General features: G+C 36.8%; 1 protein-coding gene across 1 annotated transcript in view; it reads right to left on the bottom strand.

Moving 5' to 3' along the window:
• LOC123526815 (GRB10-interacting GYF protein 2-like) overlaps nt 1-26,887 on the bottom strand; it is a 268,736-nt gene that overhangs the window by 108,114 nt on the left and 133,735 nt on the right. The window contains 6 exon segments of the mRNA XM_053522603.1: nt 2,450-2,620; nt 4,244-4,368; nt 4,848-4,912; nt 11,145-11,214; nt 11,217-11,247; nt 22,372-22,451. Of these exon segments, the coding sequence (XP_053378578.1) occupies nt 2,450-2,620; nt 4,244-4,368; nt 4,848-4,912; nt 11,145-11,214; nt 11,217-11,247; nt 22,372-22,451 (542 nt within the window).

The raw sequence follows: 26,887 nt of genomic DNA, 5'->3' as shown, positions 1-26,887 counted from the left end.
CCCTCCAGTACTTTTGGAGTTATGCTCCGGACAAATTTTTTTAAGAAAATAAGATAAAGGGGAATAACTCAAAAAATAGGCAAGGTAGAGTTATTGTTCTTGCACACTGCACTTCCTCCCAATGTGTTCTATCAGTGTATGAAGTTTGAAGAAAATCCCTCAAGTACTTTTGGAGTTATGCTCCGGACAAATATCGTTGCGGACGCACGGACGGACGGACGGACGGAGAGCATTTCTAATATCCCCTTCACCTTTGGTGGGGGGATAAATAATTTAAACAATCTTGGTAGAGGGTCACACAAGAACTATTTGTGTAAAATTATTTTTAAATTGTGACAGCAGTTTCACACAAGAAGATTTTTAAAGTTTCCAATATATTCATATAGGGAAAAGTGACCATGCTCTATGGCGGCCATGTCTTTTGATGAATGGGAATAATTTGAACAATCTTGGTAGAGGGTCACACAAGGATCATTTGTGTAAAATTATTTTACAAGAGGGCCATGATGGCCCTATATTGCTCACCTGAGTTAAGTTGCTTGCTTGAACAAATTTCTTTGCTAAAGCTTCAAAAACAAGAAAGTAGGTGAGTAGGTCATATTCATGGTCACTGAAAGTCAGTTTTCAGATTGGTGTTCAAAACTATACATGTCATCCAAATTTCAAGGCTGTATCTTAAAAAACAAGAAAGTAGGTTAGTAGGTCAAGGTCACAGTTGGGTGACCCTTATCACTTGGGGTCATCAGGTACTAATAATTAAACTGTCTAGGAAATATGATCTGATAATTTTTGAAGTATTTTTTTCCTATATAACTCATATATCAAGTGACCCCTGGGCAGGGCCTCTTTTCATCCCAGGGGCATAATTCGAACAAACTTGTTAGAGATCAACTAGGCAATGATTCATACAAAATATCAAAAGCATAGGCCTTGAACTTTCAGACAAAAAGATTTTTAAAGTTTTTTCCTACACAAGTCTATGTAAAATTTGGACCCACATGCCTCTCACCCCAGGGGCGTAATTTGAACAATCTTGGTAGAGGGCCACAAGGCAATGCTACATACCAAATATCAAAAACCTAGGTCTTGTTGTTTCAGACAAGAAGATTTTTAAAGTTTCTTTCCTATACAAGTCTATATAAACCATGTGATCCCCGGGGCGGGGCCATATTTCAACCTAGGGGGATCATTTGAACAATCTTGGTACAGGCCCACTATATGATGCTACATAATAAATATCAAAGCCCTAGGCCTCATGGTTTTGGACAAGAAGATTTTTAAAGTTTTTCCCTATATAAGTCTATATAAACCATGTGAGCGCGGGGCAGTGCCATATTTGACCCTAGGGGGATAATTTGAACAACCTTTGTAGAGGCTCACTAGATGATGCTACATAACAAATATCAAAGCCCTAGGCCGTGCGATTTTGGACAAGAAGATTTTTAAAGTTTTTCCTTTCGGTTGCCATGGCAACCAGAGTTCTGTACGAAATTTAATTCTTTGAACAATTTATAAAGAAGACCATCCCAGGATCATCCCTGTGAAGTTTCATCAAAATTGGCGTGATGGTTTAGGAGGAGATGTTGTTTAAAGGAAAGTTAGGACAGACGGCCGGACGCCTGACGGTGAGCGATCACAATAGCTCACTTTGAGCCTTTGGCTCAGTTGAGCTAAGAATCCAGCCAACAGTTGCACACAAGAAGATTTTTAAAGTTTCCACTATATATATATTAATATGGATTAACTTGAAACTGACCCATTTAAAGATACTCATATAGGGATAAGTTCTTTATACATTTTTCCTATTTTCCTAACAAATGATAAAAATCTTATGCAATTTTCAGCTCGTTATTCCTATAATTATGTAAGCTTTTCATTAACTGCCTTTTTTTTCTTTTATTTACAATATCATCTTTTGATTCTCACATTTTAATAACTTCTCCTGCCAGCTGAAGAATCATATAGTCGTCGGTGTCTTCTTTGTCTTAATTCGCAAATGTCTAGCAGAAACACACAGCGATCTAACCAGAGGGACAGAGCGAGAGGAAGCATCTCGAACAGAGAGAAATCTATTTGATACAGACCTAAACAGCTAACTTAGCCTAGCTTTTAGCAAACAGACAGTCTGGTTCTTTAACCTGGTATAAAGAACCAATACACGCCAAGGCGTCTTTCCTGGGGAAGAACCAGCACTGGCCTCTTAGGTGGCAGACACTTCAGGGTATCTGAGATTTCCAGTGCCTTGCCCAAAATTTGAACCCCAGACCTTTGGAATGCCTGTCAAGCCTGTTTCCACTAAAGCACCGAGCCACCTTAATCCCTTGTTATAATTAAACAAGAGGCCAAAATGGGCTGGGAGTGGGAGGTGGGGGAAGGGTCTTTGTATTATTTACCTTTCATCTGACCAAGCTTGGTGAACTTCCATTAAAAGATCATAATGCCTACAAACCTAGGTGAGAGTTTTTCTTGTTGTGACTGTTGGGCTGGAGGTATGGGGGTGCCTTGCTTTAACATCATTTGCATTGCAAGCTGTTGTTGTTGTAGTGGTGGTAATGACTTGAACTGTTCGTTTTCCTGTAGCTGGCTCATTATCTGCTGCATCTGTTGTATCTGTAGATGTCTGTAATATAGTCATACATTGCTGGATCACAGATGTCTGTAATACAGTCCTACATTGCTGGATCACAGATGTCTGTAATACAGTCCTACATTGCTGGATCACAGATGTCTGTAATACAGTCCTACATTGCTGGGTCACAGATGTCTGTAATACAGTCCTACATTGCTGGATCACAGATGTCTGTAATACAGTCCTACACTGCTGGGTCACAGATGTCTGTAATACAGTCCTGCATTGCTGGGTCACAGATGTCTGTAATACAGTCATGCATTGCTGGATCACAGATGTCTGTAATACAGTCATGCATTGCTGGGTCACAGATGTCTGTAATACAGTCATGCATTGCTGGGTCACAGATGTCTGTAATACAGTCATACAGTGCTGGGTCACAGATGTCTGTAATACAGTCCTACATTGCTGGATCACAGATGTCTGTAATACAGTCCTACACTGCTGGGTCACAGATGTCTGTAATACAGTCATACAGTGCTGGGTCACAGATGTCTGTAATACAGTCCTGCATTGCTGGGTCACAGATGTCTGTAATACAGTCCTGCATTGCTGGGTCACAGATGTCTGTAATACAGTCCTGCATTGCTGGGTCACAGATGTCTGTAATACAGTCCTACATTGCTGGGTCACAGATGTCTGTAATACAGTCCTGCATTGCTGGGTCACAGATGTCTGTAATACATGTTTTGGTCACCAAATGTCTGTAATACAATCATACATGTTTTGGTCACCAAATGTCTGTAATACAGTCATGTTTTGGTCACCAAGGTGCTGTCAAAAAGGGGCAAGGGGATGCCATAAAGGAGGAGCAAGGCGCTGTATTTAACAGGAAAGTTACTGTAGTTGTATTTCCAGATGTTTATAGTTATGTATTCATAACATATATGATTATTGTAGACTTACCAATTTCATCGATGTAGTAAACTCTTTGATAAGAAACATTCCAATGCTTTCAGAGTTGCCTGACTAAAATACTACTACTATCTTCTGACACTATATTTTGTCTTTCACTGTATGTTACGCGAGCTTGGTAAATCTGCGCAATTCATGAAATGCACAGCAACATATTTGTTATTTGCGCAATGATTTTAAAGATTACTTTTTGAAACGGGCAGGGTAACAAATGGATAAATTTGGCTAATAAATTCAATATGCAGTTTTTATTTGAATTTGTTAAAATAATATTTACTATTCTGTGACATAAGGGTATAAAATTAGTAACCATTATCATATGCACAAAACTTGTATTACTAAGTCCTGCAGAATCGTTATTCATGCTTACACTTAATGAGTTACCGCGGAAGAAAATACATGGCTTTATTCAAGTATTGCACACACTTCATAAATTTGACAGATCACATCGTATATTGGTCATATCAAATGGAATTGACAGAACTGAATTTCATCTGATCAATGAACTCTTTGAAATTAGAAACAATCTAATGGAACTACATCAAGAAACAATCTATTGGAAGTACATCAATGAACTGAGTTGTTTGTCCATTTAAGAAAGAGAAATCGGGCGACAGCAAGGACTCGTCAAATGCTTTCAGCGTTAGCCTTCTCAAAAAGGGAACCATTTAACCATGAAGACAGGTATAAGCTTATTACCTCATTAACATTTGTTGTTGAACAAGTTGTTGTTGTATTAATAACTGTTGCTGTATTGCTTGCATATGTTCCTGTTGTTGTTGTTGCTGCTGCTGCTGTTTTGATATATCTGGACTAGTACTATTCTGTAACATAAAGCACTGTTCAATTGAACAAACTATTAAATGTAGTGTTTGAAAAAGAAGTTAAAAGCAATATACACTACTATACCAGTAAATGTATTACATAAAAAAGTCTTAATGGCCATAAATTTGGCCTTCCTCAAACAATTTCACTTAAACTAGCAGTTAAGATTTCAATAATTTTAAGCAAATCCTTCAAACCAATCCAGAAAGACTACAAATGGAATACAAACAAATTTGATACTAGTATATAAATAAATATAAGTGTTGTCTTCCTCAGGCAATCTGACTGAAACTTAAAGGGTGGAATTTCCTATATCAGATACTATTTATACTACATGTATATTTTACTGAAATACTCCACGCCATGTTTTAGCTATGGCTCCAGATGGAAGGACAGATGGAGTGATGGATGGACTATGCCGTAACTTCTGTGGAGGGATAATGACAGTCTCAAATGAGATGAAATATCTAATACTAACCATAAGCGGTGGGGGAGAAGGTCCTGCTAAAAATGGTACACGCCCCCACCTCTTTATTAACTCACCTGCAAACACAGAAACAATTACATCAACAACAACAACAATAACATATCTTAAATGAAGACAGTTACCTTTATAAACAAACTTTTCAAAATCATATTTAAGTCAGAAGTCTGTAAGCAGCAGAATATTTCATATGAACAAGTTTTTTTTACATAAGCTTGTATTAGCTTTCACCAAAAATTAATGTTTACCAGCCATTCATATCCTTTATTCTTATCCTGATACTTACAGTCGAACAATTTAAATCTTGAAAAGAAAAAACGGCCATGACAGCCATAAATCGCTTGCATGAGTTTCACAAATTGCTTGAATAAATTTAGTAGAGCGTTGTGCATGGAAAATATCTTTAAAATTATTTTGAAACAAGCAAATTCGATGAATTGGTATCCCCCGCCGAAAGGGTTTGTGGTCAGGAATGGCAAAAAAATATATTCGGCAAAAAGTTAAGGATGTTACTAAGAAGCAAAAGAAGCAAATAATTTCATTTGTCAAAATCAATTTAACAGAAAATGAATGCTATTTTTTGGTTGGGGGAGGAGGGGCAGCGGGGGTGACTGGGTGAGGGTACAAAACATCGATTATTGTCATTGATCATCGATGTTGATTATGAATATTGAAATATGGATGGAAAATTAAAAATGAAAAAAAAAAAAAAAAAAAAAAAATGGGTGGGGGGGGGGGGGAATGACTGGGTGGAGGAGTGAGGTGGGGGAACAGTACAACTTTGCATGTTGATAAATATTCATGAAAGTTTGAAAAAAATAATCATAAAAAGGAAAGAATTTTTTTGGGGGGGTGGGGGGGGTGGCGTTGGTCGGGGGAGGGGGTATGACGAAAGCAAGGTGGGTACACAACTTCACATGTTTATAATAAATGTTCACGGAAAAGAATGAAAGAAGTTTTATGAAATTCTACCAATTGGTTGGTTTGTTATGTACAAATCTGTAGATTTTCAAATAATTAAAGGGCAATAACTCTAAGGAAAATTGACCAATTGAAAAAAAAATGACATACTTCATCGAAGTATGTTGATTCATATTTATTTTAAGTTTCATGAAATTCTACCAGCTTGTTACTGAGAAATGGCTGCAGATGTGGATTTTTCAGTAAATCAAGGGCAATAACTCTAAGGGAAACTGACCAATCCAAAAAAAAACTTGATAGGCATCATTGCAGTATGTTGGTTCATATTTATTTCAAGTTTCATGAAATTCTACCTGCTAGTTACTGAGAAATGGCTGCGGATGAACATTTTTGGCCATTTTTCATTAAATCAAGGGCAATAACTCTAAGGGAAATTGACCAATCCAAAACAAAAAATGACGGGCATCATCGCAGTATGTTGGTTCATGTTTATTTCCTGAGAAATGGCTGCGGACGGACAACGCCATTTCAATACCCCCCTCCCGATTTCATCAGCGGGGGATAATTAGGCCAGTGTTTTCTGACAAGGCTATATACATATGTGAGAAAGTGACTGCATTCCCCTGATGGCCATATTTTGACAAACTAGAATGGGGAGACAAAATATGTTTATTTGTACATAAATATTATATTTTACGTATAAATTGGTAATTACTTGTGCGTTTGGCTGACAATTAATGTCCACTTGAGATAACCGATAGAGTAAATTGAAAATTTAGTAGAGATATTGAAAAAATCAAAATATCCAAATCGAGATACCAGTTGCTGATTTATATGAAATAAGAAGGGAAACTAGAAGATGCTTTTGTAGAAAAGCGCATGTCTCCACCACTGCATAGTCGTATAGGGAAGAAGTCAATAGAGGACAGGAGCGAAAGTCAAAGAGACACTGATGGTTGCTTGCAATAGGGATCATCTACTTGGCATGCCCAATCATCCCACTAAGTTTCAACATTTGGGGCCTAGCGGTTCTCAAGTTATGAATTGGAAATGGTTTTCCATGTTCAGGCCCCAGTGGCCTTGACCTTTGATCAAGTGACATCAAAATCAGTAGGGGTCAGCTACTCTGCATGGCCAATCTTCCTTATAAGTTTCAACATTTTGGGTCAAGTGGTTCTCAAGTTATTAGCTGGAAATGGATTTCAATGTTCTGTCAGCTGTGACTTTGACCTTTAACAGAGTGACCCCAAAATCAATAGGGGTCATCTACTCTACATGTCTAATCATTCTATGAAGTTTCAACATTCTGGCTCAAGTGGTTCACAAGTTATTGATCGGAAATGGTTTTCCATGTACAGGCCCCTGTAACCTTGGCCTTCCACAGAGTGAACCCAAAATTAATAGGGGTCATCTGCTCTGCATAACAAATTATCCTATTAAGTTTCAACATTCTGGGTCAAGTGGTTCTAAAGTTATTGATTGGAAAGAGTTTTCTATGTTCAACAACAGGGGTCATCTACTCCATAAGCCCTGTCACACTTTGAAGGTTCTAGGTCAAACGGTTCTCAAGTTATTGACTGGAAATGAATTCACATTTTCTGTCCACTGTGACCTTGACCTTTAACAGAGTGACCCCAAAATCAATAGGGGTAATCTACTCTGGATGTCCAATCATCCTATGAAGTTTCAACATTCTGGGTCAAGTAGTTCTGAAGTTATTGATCAGAAATGGTTTTCCATGTTCAGGCCCATGTGACCTTGACCTTTAACAAAGTGACACCAAAATCAATAGGGGTCATCTACTTTGCATGTCCAATCATCCTAATAAATTTCAACTTTCTAGGTCAAGTGGTTATCAAGTTATTGATCGGAAATGGTTTTCCATGTTCAGGCCCCTGTGATCTTGACCTTGAACAGAGTGACCCAAAAATCAATAGGGGTCATCTACTCTGCATGACCAATCATCCTATTAAGTTTCAACATTCTAGGTCAAGTGATTCTCAAATTATTGTTCAGAAATGGTTTTCCATGTTCAGGCCCCTGTGACCTTGACCTTTGATGGAGTGACCCCAAAAACATTAGGGGTTGTCTACTCCATAAGCCCTGCCAACCTATGAAGTCTGAAGGTTCTATGTCAAATGGTTCTCCAGTTATTGTGTGTAAATCAGGTAGACAAATAACCAAGTATTTAAATGATTTGACCTACTGGCCTAGATATCTACCCAAGCGACCAAGTTACAAATAAATCCTAAATTTTTAACAGACAAACATTCTAATCAGGTGTCATGATCAGGTAGAAAATGTGGACTTTTGAGTGTAAACAAGTTCTTTCTTCGACTTGACTTAAAGACTTGGGTTTTGAGCTACATAATCCAGACCAAACTTGTCTTAGATTTCATGGAAATAAGCATTCTGACAAAGTTTTATGAAGATCAAGTAGAATATGTGGCCTAGTGTTTACAGGCCTTTTTCTGTACTCAAGTGATCTAGTTTTTGACCTCAGGTACCCCACTTCTGCACTTTATAGGGAACTCATGGAGACAAACAGTATAACGAAAATATAGCCTCTACTGGTACTGATGATAAACCCGGACAGATGATAAAGTTGACCACCTTGGAAATATTTTACTGCAATCAGTTATTTATAAAATTGAATACACCATCTAATAGTTTCCATTTACAACACAAACTGGTGTAAATAAAAACAAAATTGGTAAATATTCTGTATAAATAAATGACTTACATTTATCTGTATAAAAAATATTTATCCAAAATTACTGGGGAAGGGGGTGTTTTTTTTGCGTAATGCTCACTGTCGCCACATGAAGGCCTGACATTGGATCACTTTTCATTACTTGATCAGGAATGACTGTTGCAGCTTTTTGGGGAAAGTTTCAATATAGTAAAAATCAAATCATAAATAAAGCTGCTATTGTGCAGACAAGGCCAAAATAGCTAATTTTGGCCCTTTCAGAGGCCATAACTCTGGAACCCCTAATGGGATCTGGCCAGTTCAAGAAAGGAACCGAGATCTTATGGTGATGCAAGTTGTGTGCAAGTTTGGTTAAAATAAAATCATAAATGAAACCAATATTGTGCAGACAAGAAATTGTTGACGGACGGACGGACGAAGGGTGATCACAAAAGCTCTCCTTGTCACTATGTTACAGGTGAGCTAACAAAAACTCAGGTGCACCAATTCACATGCTGAATATTCTTACATGGTTTCATTGACTTTTGGTGAAATATTTTTTACGATATATGCAGTGCAAACTTTTAAGCACTTTATGTGTTCACTAAGTCAAGGACAATAACTCTGGTCTGGTTGAGTGAAATCCTAAACAGAACACTAGGTGCGTAACTTCACATGCTACATAACAATTCCCTAATGTTTAATGACTTTAACAAAAACTAGAAATGTGTCCACAGGACACAGATGCCCCCACTACATAACAAAGGACACAAATTTTTTCCTAGGTCAGGAGCCATAACTCCTACAATACTGAATGAATCCAGACGCGAAACCCCAGGTGACCAACTGCACATGCTGACCAACATTCCTGTACACTTTGGTGACTCTAGGTCAAATACTTTTGGAGCTACGCGCGACACAACATTAAAATGACCAATTTTTAACTAAGTCAGGGGCCATAACTCCTACATGACTGAATGAATCCGGATGGGTAACCCCAGGTGCACAACTGCACATGCTGACCAACATTCCTGTAAACTTTGGTGACTTTAGGTCAAATACTTTTGGAGCTACGCGCAACACAACATTAAAATGACCAATTTTTACTAAGTCAGGGGCCATAACTCCTACAAGACTGAATGAATCCAGACGCAAAACCGCAGGTGCACAACTACACATGCTGACCAACATTCCTGTAAAGTTTTGTGACTCTACATCAAATACTTTTGGAGCTAGGCGCGACACAACACTAAAATGACCAATTTTTACAAAGTCAGGGGCCATAACTCCTACACGACTGAATGAATCTGGATGCGAAACCCCAGGTGCACAACTACACATGCTGACCAACATTCCTGTAAAGTTTTGTGACTCTACGTCAAATACTTTTGGAGCTATGCGCGACACAACAATCTGGGACGGACGGACGGATGGAAAGACGGATGTATGGACGGACAAGGGCAAATCTATATGCCCCCCCCCCCCCCCCCCAAAGTGGGGGCATAAAAATGTTTAGATACTTTTGCAACATAAAACAAGGAGCTGCGTTCAATAAACGCTTGATGCCCCCAGGGCATCCTTGTCGATACAAAGCAACCCAAGTCCAAAACGAGGTCAAGTTCAAGGTCAAGGTCAAACAGAGGTCAGGTGATGTCTGAAGATGAGGAATGGTCACAGGTTACATCTGCATTAGTATCAAGTCATTCTAGTTAGGGGTATTGATGCTAGACGAAACAGTCCCATTTGGTTAACCTCGTACGGACAAACGGACGGACAGGACAATCACTAAATGCCTCCCGCATCAGTAGATGCCGGGGGCATAAAAATATGCCCTTTGTGCATATTTCTGACAATCAAGGGCCATAACTCAGAAATCCAGAACAAAATCCCAGGTAAACAACTTCACATGCTGAATAACACCCCTATGTTTCATGACCCTAGTTCAAAAACTTTTATGCATATTTTTTACTATAAATATAATACAATATAATATAATACAATATAATATAATATTATAACTTTGGGATGGCCAAGTGAAATTTCTAAAGAAACCCAGGTGCACAACTTCACATACTGAATAATATTCCAGTAATGTTTCATAAACCAAATACTTTTTGAGATACATGCAACACACAGTTAGATCCTTTTTATGCACATTTTTGACTAAGTCAAGTGCCATATCTCTAGTCTCCGTTTCAGACTCTGGTCAAATCCCCCCACAACTTTCACTGTTGTTTTCTTTTTTTGGGGGTGCAGTGGGGGGGGGGGCGGGCAAAAAGATTCATAAAGATTTTAAAGTAGTTTTTTAAAACATAAACAAAAAAGTAAGTAGTTTTAAAGAGAAATTTTAAATTTAAAAACCTAAAAGTAATGTCTTCAAAGCCAGAATTTTTTTTAAATAAAGTTTTTTTTAGATTTATCCCCCTTTAACTCATACATCTAATATCGGAGTCTAGGTCTTGCATACCGTACTGTCTTGTTACTGCGGTCATTTGTCCAACTTTTAAAACTAAGCACAGCAACTTTTTTTTGCAAAGACATGTTTTCATTCATAAAAAGTCTACAGAAACTGTTCTGTTTAAAAAAATTTTTTAAAATTCATTTACAGACTCCAATGCCTACCTATAGAAAAGCTGTGGGGAATATACAAGGCAAAGAAGCAAAGTTTCTAAACTTACCAAGAGGTGAAAACTGTTCATCACAGCCTCTGCGAACTGATAAGTTCATAGTAAAGTAACCTGCACTGAAAACCCTTCTGCCATCTCATTTGATGTAAATGGCCTGAAATGAACAAATTATTTCATTTATATGAACTAAAAACCTTTTACAATCTCATTTAAAAACAAAAAGACCCTCAGATTTTAAAAAAATTTGTAAAAAGTTACCAATTCCCCCCGCCAGGGGGCATTTTTCACAGAACATATTGCATGCCAATACAATATATTCTAAGTAATAAGGCAACATACTAACATTGTTGTAACTATATATCATAATAATTCATGAAACGATTAAGTTTGAAAATGTCTGGAATCTATAATTGGGGAATGCTTTTAAATGCAAATCTGATTTTAAAAATTTTTTAGATTTTATTTTTTTAAATTTTTAAGAGAAAATAAATAAAAAAGCAACCACCTGTGGGCCATTGCTCATCTCCAATGCCCACAAAATGTAAGAAAAGAAAATTTTAAAATTTAGATTTTCTAAGAACAAAAAGGGCCATAATTCTGAAACAAAGGGCCCAAAATGGCCCAGTCGTTCACATGTGTAACACACCATAACAGTGAAACTGTTTTACCCAGTGATTTTAAGAGACAAATATTCTGACCAATTTTCATTAAGATTGGAAAAAAAAAAAAAAAGCCTCTTTAGTGTAAACAAGCTTTTCGATTTTTCCCGTGACCCAGTTTTTACCCCAAATGACCCCCGATTTAACTTTTTCCAAAATTTCATGAAAACAACTTTTGACAAAATTTTAGGGAAAACTGGAGCAAAAAATGGGCCCCTAAATGTATATAAGTTTTCCTATTTTATTTTCCTAGGGCCTATTTTTTGGGGCCCCTTTCCCCCCATTGAAATTTTACGAACTTCATGTAACAAACATTTTGACCAAAATTTATGAAGACAGAATCAAAATATGCCCCCTAGGGTAAAAAAAGTTTTTCTTTGATTTACCTGGGACCCAAGTTTTTTTACCCCCCTGACCAAGAAAAACAAAGGACCGATGGTCCTTAAAACGCCACCCTTCCCCCATGCCCATTTTAGTAGAAATCGTTTTTTTTTATTATTTGACATAGTGACCTATTTTTACTCATTTGGCCCAGTTTTGAACCCACCTAAATTAAAAAAAAATTCGACCAAATTTTTAAGAAGATCCATTGAAAAATTGGTCTCTAAAGGCACAAGGTTTTTTTTATTTTTTACCTATTGACCTATTTTTTTAATACTACCCCGTTTTGAATTTATCTAGAACATCAAGGGGAACATCTCACTAATTTTCATGAAGATCTCATGAAAATATGGCCCTAGAGGGTCCAAGGTTTTTCATTTTTATACCTACTGCCTATTTTTGACCGCACTGACCCCCCTTTCGAAACTGACCAGAACATCAAGGGGGAACATTCAACAATTTTTAGAAATTTATTGAAAAATATGGCCCCTAAGAGGGCAAAAAATTTTTTCTAATTTTAGACCCCCTTTACCCATTTTTGACCGCGTTACCCATTTTCAAAATTTACCTAATATCATCAAATGAACATTCAGACCAACTTTTATACAGATCCCATGAAAAGTATGGCCTCTAGAGAGGTCACAAGGTTTTTTTATTATTTGACCTACTAAACCTAGTTTTTTAAGGCAAGTGACCCAGTTTCAAACTTGACCTAGATATCATCAAGGTGAACATTCTGACCAATTTTTATGGAGATCCATTCACAAGTATGGCCTCTAGAGAGGTCACAAGGTTTTTCTATTTTTAGACCTACTGACCTAGTTTTTGATTGCACATGACCCTGTTTCGAACTTGACCTAGATATCATCAAGATGAACATTCAGACCAACTTTCATACAGATCCCATGAAAAATATGGCCTTTAGAGAGGTCACAAGGTTTTTCTATTATTTGACCTACTGACCTAGTTTTTGACGGCACGTGACCCACTTTTGAAAAAGACCTAGACATCATAAAGATGAACATTCAGACCAACTTTCATACAGATCACATGAAAAATATGGCCTCTAGAGAGGTCACAAGGTTTTTATATTATTTGACCTACTGACCTAGTTTTTGCGGGCACGTGACCCAATTTCGAACTTGACCTAGATATCATCATGGTAAACATTCTGACCAATTTTCATGAAGATCTCATGAAATATATGGCCTCTAGAGAGGTCACAAGGTTTTTCTATTTTTAGACCTACTGACCTAGTTTTTGACTGCACGTGACCCAGTTTCGAACTAGACCTAGATATCATCAAGATGAACATTCAGATCAACTTTCATACAGATCCCATGAAAAATGTGGCCTTTAGAGAGGTCACAAGGCTTTTCTATTATTTGACCTACTGACCTAGTTTTTAAAGGCACGTGACCCAGTTTCGAACTTGACCTAGATATCATCAAGATGAACGTTCTGACCAATTTTCATGAAGATCTTGTGAAATATATGGCCTCTAGAGAGGTCACAAGGTTTTTCTATTTTTAGACCTACTGACCTAGTTTTTGAAGGCACGTGACCCAGTTTCGAACTTGACCTAGATATCATCAAGGTGAACATTCTGACCAATTTTCATGAAGATCTTGTGGAATATATGGCCTCTAGAGAGGTCACAAGGTTTTTCTATTTTTAGACCTACTGACCTAGTTTTTGAAGGCACGTGACCCAGTTTCGAACTTGACCTAGATATCATCAAGATGAACATTCTGACCAACTTTCATAAAGATCCCATTAAAAATGTGACCTCTAGAGTGGTCACAAGCAAAAAGTTGACGGACGGACGGACGGACGCAAGCACGGACGACGGACACCGCGCGATCACAAAAGCTCACCTTGTCACTTTGTGACAGGTGAGCTAAAGATCATACGATATTTCACGTAGACAAACATTCTGACCAAGTTTCATGCACATCAAATGAACAAGAGTATTATCAAGCTTTTCCTTTGACTTGACTTGGTGACATAGTTTCTGACCCCATATGACCCAGTTTCAAACTTGACCTAGGGGTCATCAAGATAAACATTCTGACCAAGTGTCATGAAGATAGGATCATAAATGTGGCCTAAAGAGTGTTAACAAGCTTTCCCTTTGATTTGACTTGGTGACCTAGTTTCTGACCCCATATGACCCAGTTTCAAACCTGGCCTAGGGATCATCAAGATAAACATTATGACCAAGTTTCATGCAGATAAGGTCATAAATGTGGCCTCTAGGTTGTTAACAAGCTTCTCCTTTGATTTGACCTGATGACCTAGTTTTTGACCAGACATGACCCAGTTTCGATCCAGGCCTAGAGATCATCAAGATAATCATTCTGTGCAAGTTTGTATCAAATCAAAACATAAATGAAACCTCTATATGGCTGAAAGGACCAAAATAGAAAATTTTGCCCCTTTCAGGGGCAGTAACTCTAGAGCCCATGATTGAATCTAGCCGGTTTTCGAAAGAAACTGAGATCTTATTGTGACTTAAGTTGTATGTAAGTGTGGTTAAAATCAAATATAAAATGTCACATCTATCATGTTCACAAGGTAAAAATTACCAAAATTTGGCTCTTTTAGGGGTCAATCAGAGACCGTAACTCCGGAACCTATGATTGGATCCAACAGATTCACCATGGAATCAAAGATTTATTGTTGTTGAAGATAATTTTGCAAGTTTGTATCAAATCAAACCATAAATGAAGTCTCTATATGGCTGCAAAAGCCAAAATAGCAAATTTTATAAATAAATAGTATAAAAGGATCATTATTCATGGAAAACTTCTGCAAAAGTAATGCACAATGTGTCATATCATGTGGCTAATAATTCTGAACAACTATTTTAAGTTTTAATCAAACCTATTTAGTAATACTGGAGATACAGCAAAAGTGCATCACAACTTGAACCGGAAATTCTATTAGTAAAAAGAGGGCATAACTCAGAACAAACTGGTGCCGGCATTATCGAACTTGTGTTGTATGATACAAGTGATAATGTGGAACAACCATTTAAAGTTTGATTAAATCCATTTAATAACAGCAGAGATATAAAAAGCATCAAAATTCTAAGTAAAAAGAGGATATAACTCGTAAAACATTTGTGCCAGAGTGACTGATCTTGTGCCATATGATGATGAGGATCTGGAAAAACTAATTAAAAGTTTTAATCAAATTCATTAAGTAATGACAAAGATATAGTGAAAGTGCACCACAATTAACCTAAAATTCTAAGTAAAAAGGGGGCATAATTCATGAAATATTGGTGGAAGAGTTATGGCCCTTGTATCATATGATGTGGATGATGATGTATTGGCCCTTGTATCATATGATGTGGATGATGATGAAGTACAAGTATTCTATGTTTGAATCAAAGTCATTTGGTAATAACAGAGATCAAGTGAAAGCGCATAAAAATTTTAACCTAAAATTTTTAGTACAAAAGGGGGATAACTCATAAAATACAGGTGTCACAGTTATGGTCCTTGTGTCAAATGATGTAGGTGGTGATGATGAACAATTATTTTAAGTTTGAATCAAATCCCTTGTGAAGTAACAGAGATATAGTGAAAATGCATCAAAATTAACATAAAATTCTAAGTAACTAGAATGTGTCCATAGGACACAGATGCCCCCACTACATAACAGAGGACCGAATTTTTTCCTAGGTCAGGGGCCATAACTCCTACAATACTGAATGAATCCAGACGCTAAACCCCAGGTGACCAACTGCACATGCTGACCAACATTCCTGTAAACTTCGGTGACTTTATGTCAAATACTTTTGGAGCTATGCGGGACACAACATTAAAATGACCAATTTTTAACTAAGTCAGGGGCCATAACTCCTACATGACTGAATGAATCCGGATGCGAAACCCCAGGCGCACAACTGCACATGCTGACCAACATTCCTGTAAACTTTGGTGACTTTAGGTCAAATACTTTTGGAGCTACGAGCGACAAAACATTAAAATGACCAATTTTTAACTAAGTCTGGGGCCATAACTCCTACAAGACTGAATTAATCCAGACGCAAAACCCCAGGTGCACAACTACACATGCTGACCAACATTCCTGTAAAGTTTTGTGACTCTACATCAAATACTTTTGGAGCTAGGCGCGACACAACATTCTTGGACGGACGGAAAGACGGACAAGGGCAAATCAATATGTCCCCCCACCAAAGTGGGGGCATAAAAAGGGGGCATAATTCATGAAAAATTGGTGTCAGAGTTATGGACCTTGTGTCATATGATGTGGGTGATGATGTGGAACAACTATTTTAAGTTTGAATCAAATCCATTTAGTAATAACTGAGATAAAGTGAAAGTGCACCAAAACTTTAACCTGAAATTCTAAGTAAAATGGTGGATAATTCATGCTATATTGGTGCCAGAGTTATGACCCATGTGACATATGATGTGGGTGATGATGAGGAAGAACTATTTTAAGTTTGAAGCAAATCCATCAAGTAATAACAAAGATAAAGAGAAAGTGCATCAAAACTTTAACCGAAGTGTGGACGCACAAGGACGCCGAGCCGGGTCGAGTAGGATAGCTCTACATACTTGGTATAGTCGAGCTAAAAATGTTATAGCTTCAAAGGTGACCTTGACCTTGGAGATAGGGGTTTGAATCTTGCGCACGATACATCATCTCATTATGGGAAACATTTATGCCAAGTTATTTCAAAATCCTTTCATGGATGACACCTTTATGGCTGACAGAGTTATGGACTAGGCACAAAGCGTGATGGACAGAAGGAAGGATGCATCCAGTTTCTATGTCCCACTTTTTTTTCTCGAAAAATGCGGGAGACAATAATCACAAACAACATATACTTGTTTTTTAACGAAGTTAAAAATTTATCCTAGATTTTAAATAGACAAATATTCTGACCTAGTCACATGGAGATCAGATAGAAAACAATCTCTTGAATATTAACAAGGTTTTTCTATGATTTGCCTAGTAACATACATAGTTTTTGATAATATATAACCCAGATTCAAGCTTGACATAGATTTTATATAGCCAAACATTCTGACACAGTTTTCCCCCCACAAATATAAACCGTGACATAAAGAGTGTTAAAGATTTGTAAACTGTATAGTGTTAACAAAGTTTTCATGATTTGACCTAGTGACCTAGTTTCAGACCCCAGTTAACCCAATTTTGAAGTGTTCCATGCGATATTACAGGGAAAACTAGCCCACACCTTATGACCATCTTTTTGATGGACTTTGATACAAGGTTAAGCAGGGAACACTGCAGTGAAATCATATTCAAACTGAACCTGCAGAGTCCTCTTTGCAGCCATCTTAAAAGAAACAGAATTATTTGAATGAATATAGTAGTGGGTTACCCAGGGATCATTTCTGTGGAACAATTTTTCAAATATATATGGAACATAAATACTTTTCTTTTGGCTATTATAAATGAACCAGTCTTTCAAATTTAAAATTCTGGTCAAAAACAGTCTTCTTTAAATGAGGAAAATGTAAATATTAGTTTATACTATTTTGTTTTAGCTCGACTGTGATGAAAACTTCAAGATTATTGGAAGCACTCTCGAGTCTGCTTCCTAGAAAAACCAGTACTGTGTCATATGAGGTCATGGTCTGATCCCAGTGGGGCTCAAACCCATGATCCCTGGATTGAGCGGCAGACACCTTATCCATCACTGCTCCTCTTGTAAATATTCATAAATATACTTCATGTGTTTTTGTGAAATTTGTTTAATTACTGCTAGAACAGAATACACTTTCTCAGTTTTAACTTTAAGTATCTCAAAAATGTTTACTGCATTTTGTACAAATCTCAATTTTAACAAACAAGAAGGCCATAGTGGCCCTACGTCGCTAATATGACCTTGAATAAACACATGACACACTGAATCATCAACGGTTATATCTGTGTTAAACAAAAAACATCAAAACGGGTCAAGTGCCCTAAGGTCAACAAATTCGAGTGAGGACCTTACAATAATTCTACATACAAAGTTTGATGGAGATCCATCAAACAGTTCATGAGAAGTCATTTAAAGGTTTTGCTAATTTTAAGTTACCATTTAGTGACCTCTAAAGGTGGCCAAGTTCCCCAATTCTGACAAAATTGAGAAAGGACCTTATAGAGATGTAACAGACCAAGTTTGATGAAAGTCCACTATGCGATTCATGAGAAGAAATAATTTAATTGTATTTCTATTTCTCGCTCTAGCCACCTCTACAAGGAGCTAAAAGCCCCTTTTTGAACAAATTTGAAAGAGGACCTTATATTGATGCTACAGACCAAGCTTGATGAAGATCCATCCATTGGTTCATGAGAAGAAGTTGTTTAAATATATTTCTATTTTAGCTCCAGCAGTCCCTAAAAGGGGGCAAAAAGAACTAAAGTGAGAAAAGACCTTACAATGATGTCACAAACAAAGTTTAGGCATAGGAAATAGAGATCAATATAATTGCACCTTTACTAATCCTACCAGGTGTTCTGTATTACAAAAGTGCTTCTATTGTGACATTTTGATACAAGCAGAACTGTATTATCTGCACTATTAGTTACTTAATGGTACTTCATTTTATTATTGGCTTGTTACAAGTTAATTTTTTACCATGTGCAAGTTGACAGAATCATAGGAACCATGTTTTGAGGGGTAAATCAAACACAAATGAATAAATCCTTAATGTTTTTGTTGTGCAAAAAGGTATGATATTGTGTCTAAAATAGTTTTCATTTTCCATTCAATCGTGTAATTGCAAGGGAAGTAAACTAATAGATATCTCTGCTTATAAGTACTAGCCCAAGGCAAGAGTTGTCATTCTTTGTGGATCACAACTTTAAATTAACAAGAGGGCCATGATGGCCCTAAATCGCTCACCTGTTATCATTGCACTTGAAGACAAGAAGGTCCTCAGAAAAAATATCTAAGTCCAAAGGACAGGAACAACAAAGGAAAGAAAATTAACCAAAAAGAAAAAAAAATTTACAAGGTACAGATATGTCAAAATACACCTAAAAATTGGAGGTATCATCCATGTTGTACCACAGAAAAGTGGTCTCGGTTTTTCCCTATGGCCAATAATAACAAGAGGACCATGATGGTCCTGAATTGCTCACCTCTTCCCACATGACCCAGTTTTGAGTATGACTTCGTTTTTTCTATTATTTGACATAGTGACCTAGTTTTTGAGCTCATGTGACCCAGTTTTGAACTTGATCTAGATATTATCAAGATAAAAATTCTGACCAATTTTAATGAAGATCCATTGAAAAATATGGTCTATAGAGAGGTCACAAGGTTTTTCTATTATTTGACCTATTGACCTAGTTTTCAAAGGTATGTGACCCTGTTTTGAACTTTATCTAGATATCATCAAGGGGAACATTCTCACTAATTTTCATGAAGATCTCATGAAAAATATGGCCTCTAGAGAGGTCACAAGGTTTCTCTATTTTTATACCTACTGGCCTAGTTTTTTACCGCACGTGACCCAGTTTTGAAATTGACCTAGATATCATCAAGGTGAACACTCAGATCAATTTTCATGAAGATCCATTGAAAAATATGGCCTCTAGAGAAGTCAAAAGATTTTAATAATTTTAGACCTACTGACCTAGTTTTTGAAGGCATGTGACCCAGTTTCAAACTTGACCTAGATATCATCAAAATGAACATTCTGACCAATTTTCATTAAGATCCATTCAAGGGTATGGCCTCTAGAGAGGTCACAAGGTTTTTCTATTTCAAGACCTACTGACCTAGTTTTTGCTCGCTGTTGACCCAGTTTCAAACTTGACCTATATATCATCAAGATAAACATTCAGACCAATTTTCATACAGATCCCATGAAAAATATGGCCTCTAGAGAGGTCACAAGGTTTTTTCATTATTTGACCTTCTGACCTAGTTTTTGATGGCACGTGACCCATTTTCGAACTTGACCTAGATATCATCAAGATGAACATTCCGACAAATTTTTATGGAGATCCATTCACAAGTATGGCCTCTAGAGAGGTCACAAGGTTTTTCTATTTTTAGACCTACTGACCTAGTTTTTGATCACATATGACCCTGTTTCGAACTTGACCTAGATATCATCAAGATGAACATTCAGACCAACTTTCATACAGATCCCATGAAAAATTTGGCCTTTAGAGAGGTCACAAGGTTTTTCTATTATTTGACCTACTGACCTAGTTTTTGAAGGCACGTGACCTACTTTCGAACTTGACCTAGATATCATCAAGATGAACATTCGGACCAACTTTCATACAGTTCCCATGAAAAATCTGGCCTCTAGAGAGGTCACAAGGTTTTTCTATTATTTGACCTACTGACCTAGATTTTGAAGGCACGTGACCCACTTTTGAACTTGACCTAGATATCATCAAGGTGAACATTCTGACCAATTTTCATGAAGATCTCATGAAATATATGGCCTCTAGAGAGGTCACAAGGTTTTTCTATTTTTAGATCTACTGACCTAGTTTTTGACAGCACGTGACCCAGTTTTGAACTTGACCTAGATATCATCAAGATGAACATTCGGACCAACTTTCATACAGATCCCATAAAAAATATGGCCTCTAGAGAGGTCACAAGGTTTTTCTATTATTTGACCTACTGATCTAGTTTTTGAAGGTAAGTGACCCAGTTTCAAACTTGACCTAGATATCATCAAGGTGAACGTTCTGACCAATTTTCATGAAGATCTTGTGGAATATATGGCCTCTAGAGAGGTCACAAGGTTTTTCTATTTTTAGACCTACTGACCTAGTTTTTAACGGCACGTGACCCAGTTTCGAACTTGACCTAGATATCATCAAGGTGAACATTCTGACCAACTTTCATAAAGATCCCATGAAAAATGTGACCTCTAGAGTGGTCACAAGCAAAAGTTTACGGACTGACGCATGCACGGACGACGGACACCGCGCGATCACAAAAGCTCACCTTGTCACTTTGTGACAGGTGAGCTAAAAATTAAAACTTCTGATATTGATATTAACAAAACTATCATAAACTTCACATTTCGAGGGTTCAACGCAATAAGGGCGTATTTGCATATAACAATTAATTGTAGATACGCCCTTATTGCGTTGAACCCTCAATTTGTGAAATCATTTTTGGTTATTTCAAGGACTTTGAAATCAATTTCTAGATTTTATTTAATGTATTACTATCATTGAAAATTTTATGGTCTATCTCTACAAAGTTTGATGAAGATCCATCAGGTAGTTCATGAGAAATTGTTTGAAGATATTTCAATTTTTAGGTCTAGCAGCCCCTATAGGGGGCCAAGTTAAGGATATTAACATGGTGTAATAGCCATATTTCATATCTTGTAACTGGATGGTAAAATTTAAATGAAATTTGGTCACTTTAAAGACATTCAAAATTAAAAACGTTTCACCAAGAGATTTTTCGAATTTTATCATTTTTTGGGGAGATAATTGGTATTGAAGTTAACATTGATGCCTATGGGAAATATATAATTTCTTTGATTATGAGAATCTGAGCTTGAGTTTCGAGAAAATTTTGCGGTAGAAAGCTGCATTATACGATTCTGATATAAATATCAAAAAGAAATCTAAAATTCCCCGTAGGGAAAAGGAGAAAATTATTTTTTTCTAGTTTTCAGGGGAGATAACTCATGAAAAACCAAATTATCAGGGGAGGTAATCTAAAGGAAATTTTTGAGAACTTCTGTCACTATATAACTTGTCAATATGCACCTTATTTCTATCGTTTGACATTTTCAAAGCTTACATTATCAAGTTGTATGTACACTTTTGGTGAAATTGAGGCCTATTACGGGTAGTCATCCTTAACTCGACAGAGGACCTTACACTAATAGTACAGACCAAGTGTGATGAAGATCTATCAAGTGGTTCATGGAAAATTATTTCTATATTTAGTTTTAGCACCAAGTGCCCAGGTTTGAACAAACTGAGGCAGGACTTTGCCAAAATGCAGCAGACCAAGTCTGGTGTTAATTATGATTAATAGTTTCAAAGGAGAAGATTTTTAAGTAAAAATGTTGACAACGGACCCAGAACAATGGAAGACCAATGCTTGACTATCCATCTTTACTAATAGCTCACTCTGAACCATTGGTTCACCTGAGCTAAAAATACTGCTTACTACTAAATTGAAATGAGAACCATGAAAGAGACTTGTACCTTGTAGGTCGCCTTGTGGGTCCCTGTAATACCATTTACTGTAGTTTTCATGGTCTGGGGGTAAAGCACCGGGTTGTTTGGTTGTGGGTACCTCAGATTCCTCTTCATCATCCTGTATACAACAGTAATATAACCATGCTTTAATACCCTGATATCCTTACAATATATACAACAGTAATATCAACACACGTAATACCTCAAAGTACATACAGTATATACAACAGTATCATAAACACACACACAATACCTCGATGCACAAGCTGTGTATTCGACAGTATTATAAACATGTATGTAACACTTCTACAAACAAGAGGGTCATGATGTCCCTGGATCGCTCACCTGAGTAGTATGAGCTTCATGTTTCAAATGTCAAACTGATGCTAATATATTAAGAAAGCAGGTAAGTAAGTCAATTCATGGTCACTGAAAGTCAGTGTTAAGATCGGTGTGCAAAACTGTACATGTCATTCAAATTTCAAGGCTGCAACTTAAACTAGGGAAATAATTTGAACAATTACGGTAGAGAGTCAAACCCTGAAATCACCGGTAAATATCCAAGAAACATTTATGTTAAATTGTTTTAAATTTGGCCTGCTGTTTCTAACAAGAACATTTTTAAAGTTTCCAATATATACATATAGGGAAACATACATGGATTTTTTTTAGGCCAATTATAAACAAGAGCTGTCATCCGACAGCGTGCTCGACTATTCAAAGAATCGATGGAAGAATGGGGTCAAAATACTACCACAGATTTTTAGACAAAAGAAGAAAAATAGATAAGACAAATAATGTACCTATATATGTGGATTTGGATAAGTCTTGCACAAAATGGCAATGCGTGACCATGATGGTAATGAAGTGTTCAATGTTTCAAAGTCATATATCAAACAGTTTAGACAAAATATGGAGTGGTAAGAGAAACTTAACTTATTTCTAAGTCAAAAAAGGGCTAAACTGAGTTAAAGTCCTTGGCCTAGTTATAAAGTCTTGCCTACATAATGTAGACTGTGATGGTAAACAAGTGATCAAAGTTTCAAAGCCATATGACAAACAGGTTAGGCAAAATATGGACTGGTATGAAAACTTTGATTTCCAAGTCCAAAAAGGGCCATAATTCAGCCAAAATAGTTGACAGAGTTATGTACTCTTGCCTACAGATGGAAAAAATGTTAATAAACAAGTGTTTAAAGTTTCAAAGCCACATGTCAAATACTTTTGACAAAACACTGACTTGTATGAAAAACTGAACCAATTTCAAAGTCCAACAAGAGCACCGCCTTGCGGGTGCTGACGCTCATCTGATTTTTTTTGTATAATAGAAATATTGTCCTTCCCCATGACTTTCTAAGTCTAAAAAGGGCCATCACTCTTGCAAAAAGCAGGATAGAGTTATGTTTCTTGATGTACAGTGTCCACTTATGATGGTGAAAAACTGTTGCAAGTTTTAAAGCAATAGCTTTGATAGTTTATGAGAAAAGTTGACTTAAACATAATATTCAACCAAGAAAATGATTTTTCTAAGTCCAAAAGGCAATTTAAATTTAAATTGCAAAAAGCAGGATGGATTATGTTGCTTGCTGTACGGGGTCAGCTTATGATGGTGAACAAGAGTTGCAAGTTTTAAAGCAAACTTTGATAGTTTAAGAGAAAAAGTTTACCTAAACATAAAACTTAACCAAGAAAACTGATATTTTAAGTCCAAAAGGGGGCCCTAAATCTTGCAAAAAGCAGGGTGTATTATGTTTTCTTGCTGTACAGGTCAGCTTAGATGGTGAACAAGTGTTGCAAGTTTTAAAGAAAAAGCTTTTTATAGTTTAGGATAAAAGCTGACCTAAACATAAAACTTAACCAGAAAACTGATTTCTAAGTCCAAAAGGGCAATAATTCTTGCAAAAAGCAAAATGGAGTATGTTTCTTGACGTACAGGGTCGGGTTATGATGGTGAACAAGTATTTCAAGTTTCAAAGCAATGCTTTGATAGTTTTTGGAGAAAAGTTGACCTAAACATAAAACTTAAACCCAAGAAATCGATATTTTTTAAGTACAAAAGGGGCCATAAATCTTGCAAAAAGCAAGAATGGAGTTATGTTTTCTTGCTATACAGGGTCAGCTTTTGATGGTGAACAAGTATTCCAATTTCAAAGCAATAGCTTTGATAGTTTAGGAAAACTTGACCTAAACATAAAACTTAACCAAGCAACGCCGACGCAGACGCCGACGCCGACGCCGAAACCCCCTCAAATGATGACAATAACTCATCATTTTTTTCAAAAAATCAATGAGCTAAAAAATGGCCATAATTCAGCCAAAATAGTTGTCAGGTTATGTACTCTCCTACAAATGGGAAAACATGGTGAAAGCAAGTGTTCCAAGTTAAAAGCCATATGTAAAAAGTTTGACAAAATGTGGACTTGTACGAAAAAAGAAACCAATTTCCAAGTCCAAAAGGGCCATAATTCAGCCAAAACAGTTCAGGGATTATGTACTTTTGCCTACAGAAGAGACTACTATAATGAAAAAGGGAAAAATTTTAAAACCCATAGTAAAACCTTTTTACACAAAATGAACTTGTCCGAAAAACTTAACCAAGTTTTCTAAGTAAAAAGGGGCCCCCATATTCGGGCCAAAACCTTGATATTATGTACTTTTGCCTAAACTGACAGGGGAGGGTAAAAAATGTTAAATTTAAAAGCTTTACTAAAAAAGATTTTGTCAAAATGTGACTGGTACGAAAAATTTAACCAAGGGGTGAGTGGATAGCTCTACTTATTTTTTTTCGTATAGCGACAAAAAAGTTATAATCGATTATAAAAATAATAATAATAATTTGTATAGTAACAACAAAGGGACTTACTCCTAAAAAAAAACCCAAAAACAAACTAGAAAGTGTCACAGCCCGGGATGCCCCCCCCCAACAGAGAAAGGCACAGGCTTGGTTTTCTGCTCACAAACTAAAAGAAGGACCTTGGCCCTATTTTTTTACAAGAGCTCCCCCAAAGGGGGGCAATATATGCCCAAAGGTTATATCAGAGGATGGAGCAGAATTTAAAGAACTTGACTTTTTGAACCCCAAAAGGAAAAAGGGGGAAAAATTAAAAAAAAAAAATTCTAATCCAAAAAAAAAAAAGGGGCCATGATGGCCCTAGGTTGCTCACCAAGTAACACACCATAACAATAAGTTTGCCCAAGTGACCCAGTTTTTGACCCACGGGCCCATTTAAAAAACTCGCCGGTTTTAAAAGAATAAACTTTCGACCAATTTTTATGAAGACTGCAAAAAATGGGCCCCTGTTTTTTTTTCTTCGTTTTCCCTAGTAACCTAGTTTTTTACCCAAAAACCGGACCTTTTTTTTAAACCCTTTCTAAAATTTCATGGGAAAAAATTCTAACCATTTTCACAAGATTGGAAAAAAAAATGTGGCCCACTTAAAAACATTTTTTTTTTTTGACCTAGGACCTATTTTTTGCCCCGAAGAACCAGTTTAAAAACTCGTCCATGATTTCATGAAAACAAACATTCTGACAGTTTCATGAAGAGGGAGCAAAAAAGTGGTCTCTAAGTATAAAGAAGTTTTTTCCTTTTGATTTTTACTGGGACCTAGAATTTAAACCCAACACACCCAGAGAAAAATCAACAAACTCATGTACCAAACTTCTGACCAAAGTTTTATAAAGATTGAAAAAAAATGGGCCCCTAGAGTTTAATAAATTTTCCTTTGATCTACCTAGTCCCCAGTTTTTGCTCCCCAATGAACCCGATTCAAATTTTGGCCTAAAGATCATAAAGATAAACATTCGACCAATTTTTCTGAAATAGGGTCATAAATGGGGGCCTCAGAGTGTCAACAATTTTTTCCTTTAATTGACTGGGTGACCTAGTTTTTGCCCCCATATGACCCAGATTCTTTCAAGCCTAGAAATCATCAAGACAAACATTCGACCAATTTCATGATTTAAAACTTAAAATGTGTCTCTACATGTCAACAAGATTTTTCTTTGATCGGGCCTAGTACCTTTCTTGCCCCCACATACCAAGATCAAACTTGGCCAAAGTCATCAAAAAACATTTCTGAAAAAGATTCAAACGATAGGGAAAAAATTTTGGCCTCAAGTTTTAACAAGTTTTCCCTTTAATTTGACGGGGTGCCCCTATTTTTTTGAACCCCATGACCCAGATTAAAACTTGACCAGAATCTAAAAGACAAACATTCGACAAAAACTTGGAAAAATAAAATTATAAGCAAAATTTTCCTTTGATCTGGCCAAATGACCTATTTTTGCCCCCACATGACCCAACCAACAAACATTCTGCCCAAAATTATGAAGATGGGGCATAAATGGGGGCCTCAAAGGTTTTAACAACTTTTCCTTTGATTTGACCAGGTGAATCTCAAGTGTGACCTTTGCCCTAGACCGGGACCGGTTTTGGCAAAACACTCAGTTTCATGATGGCAACTTTTGGGCCCAAGTTACATAAAAAATCCCTCCAGCATGAAGAAATTCTCCAACAAAGTTGTCGCCCCCGGGCAGTAACCGGGAACCCCC

Source organism: Mercenaria mercenaria, chromosome 14 (assembly GCF_021730395.1).
Source record: "Mercenaria mercenaria strain notata chromosome 14, MADL_Memer_1, whole genome shotgun sequence".
Lineage (NCBI taxonomy): Eukaryota > Metazoa > Mollusca > Bivalvia > Venerida > Veneridae > Mercenaria > Mercenaria mercenaria.
The sequence above is the reverse complement of the archived record's forward strand: the minus strand, read 5'-3'. Positions and strand labels throughout refer to the sequence as shown.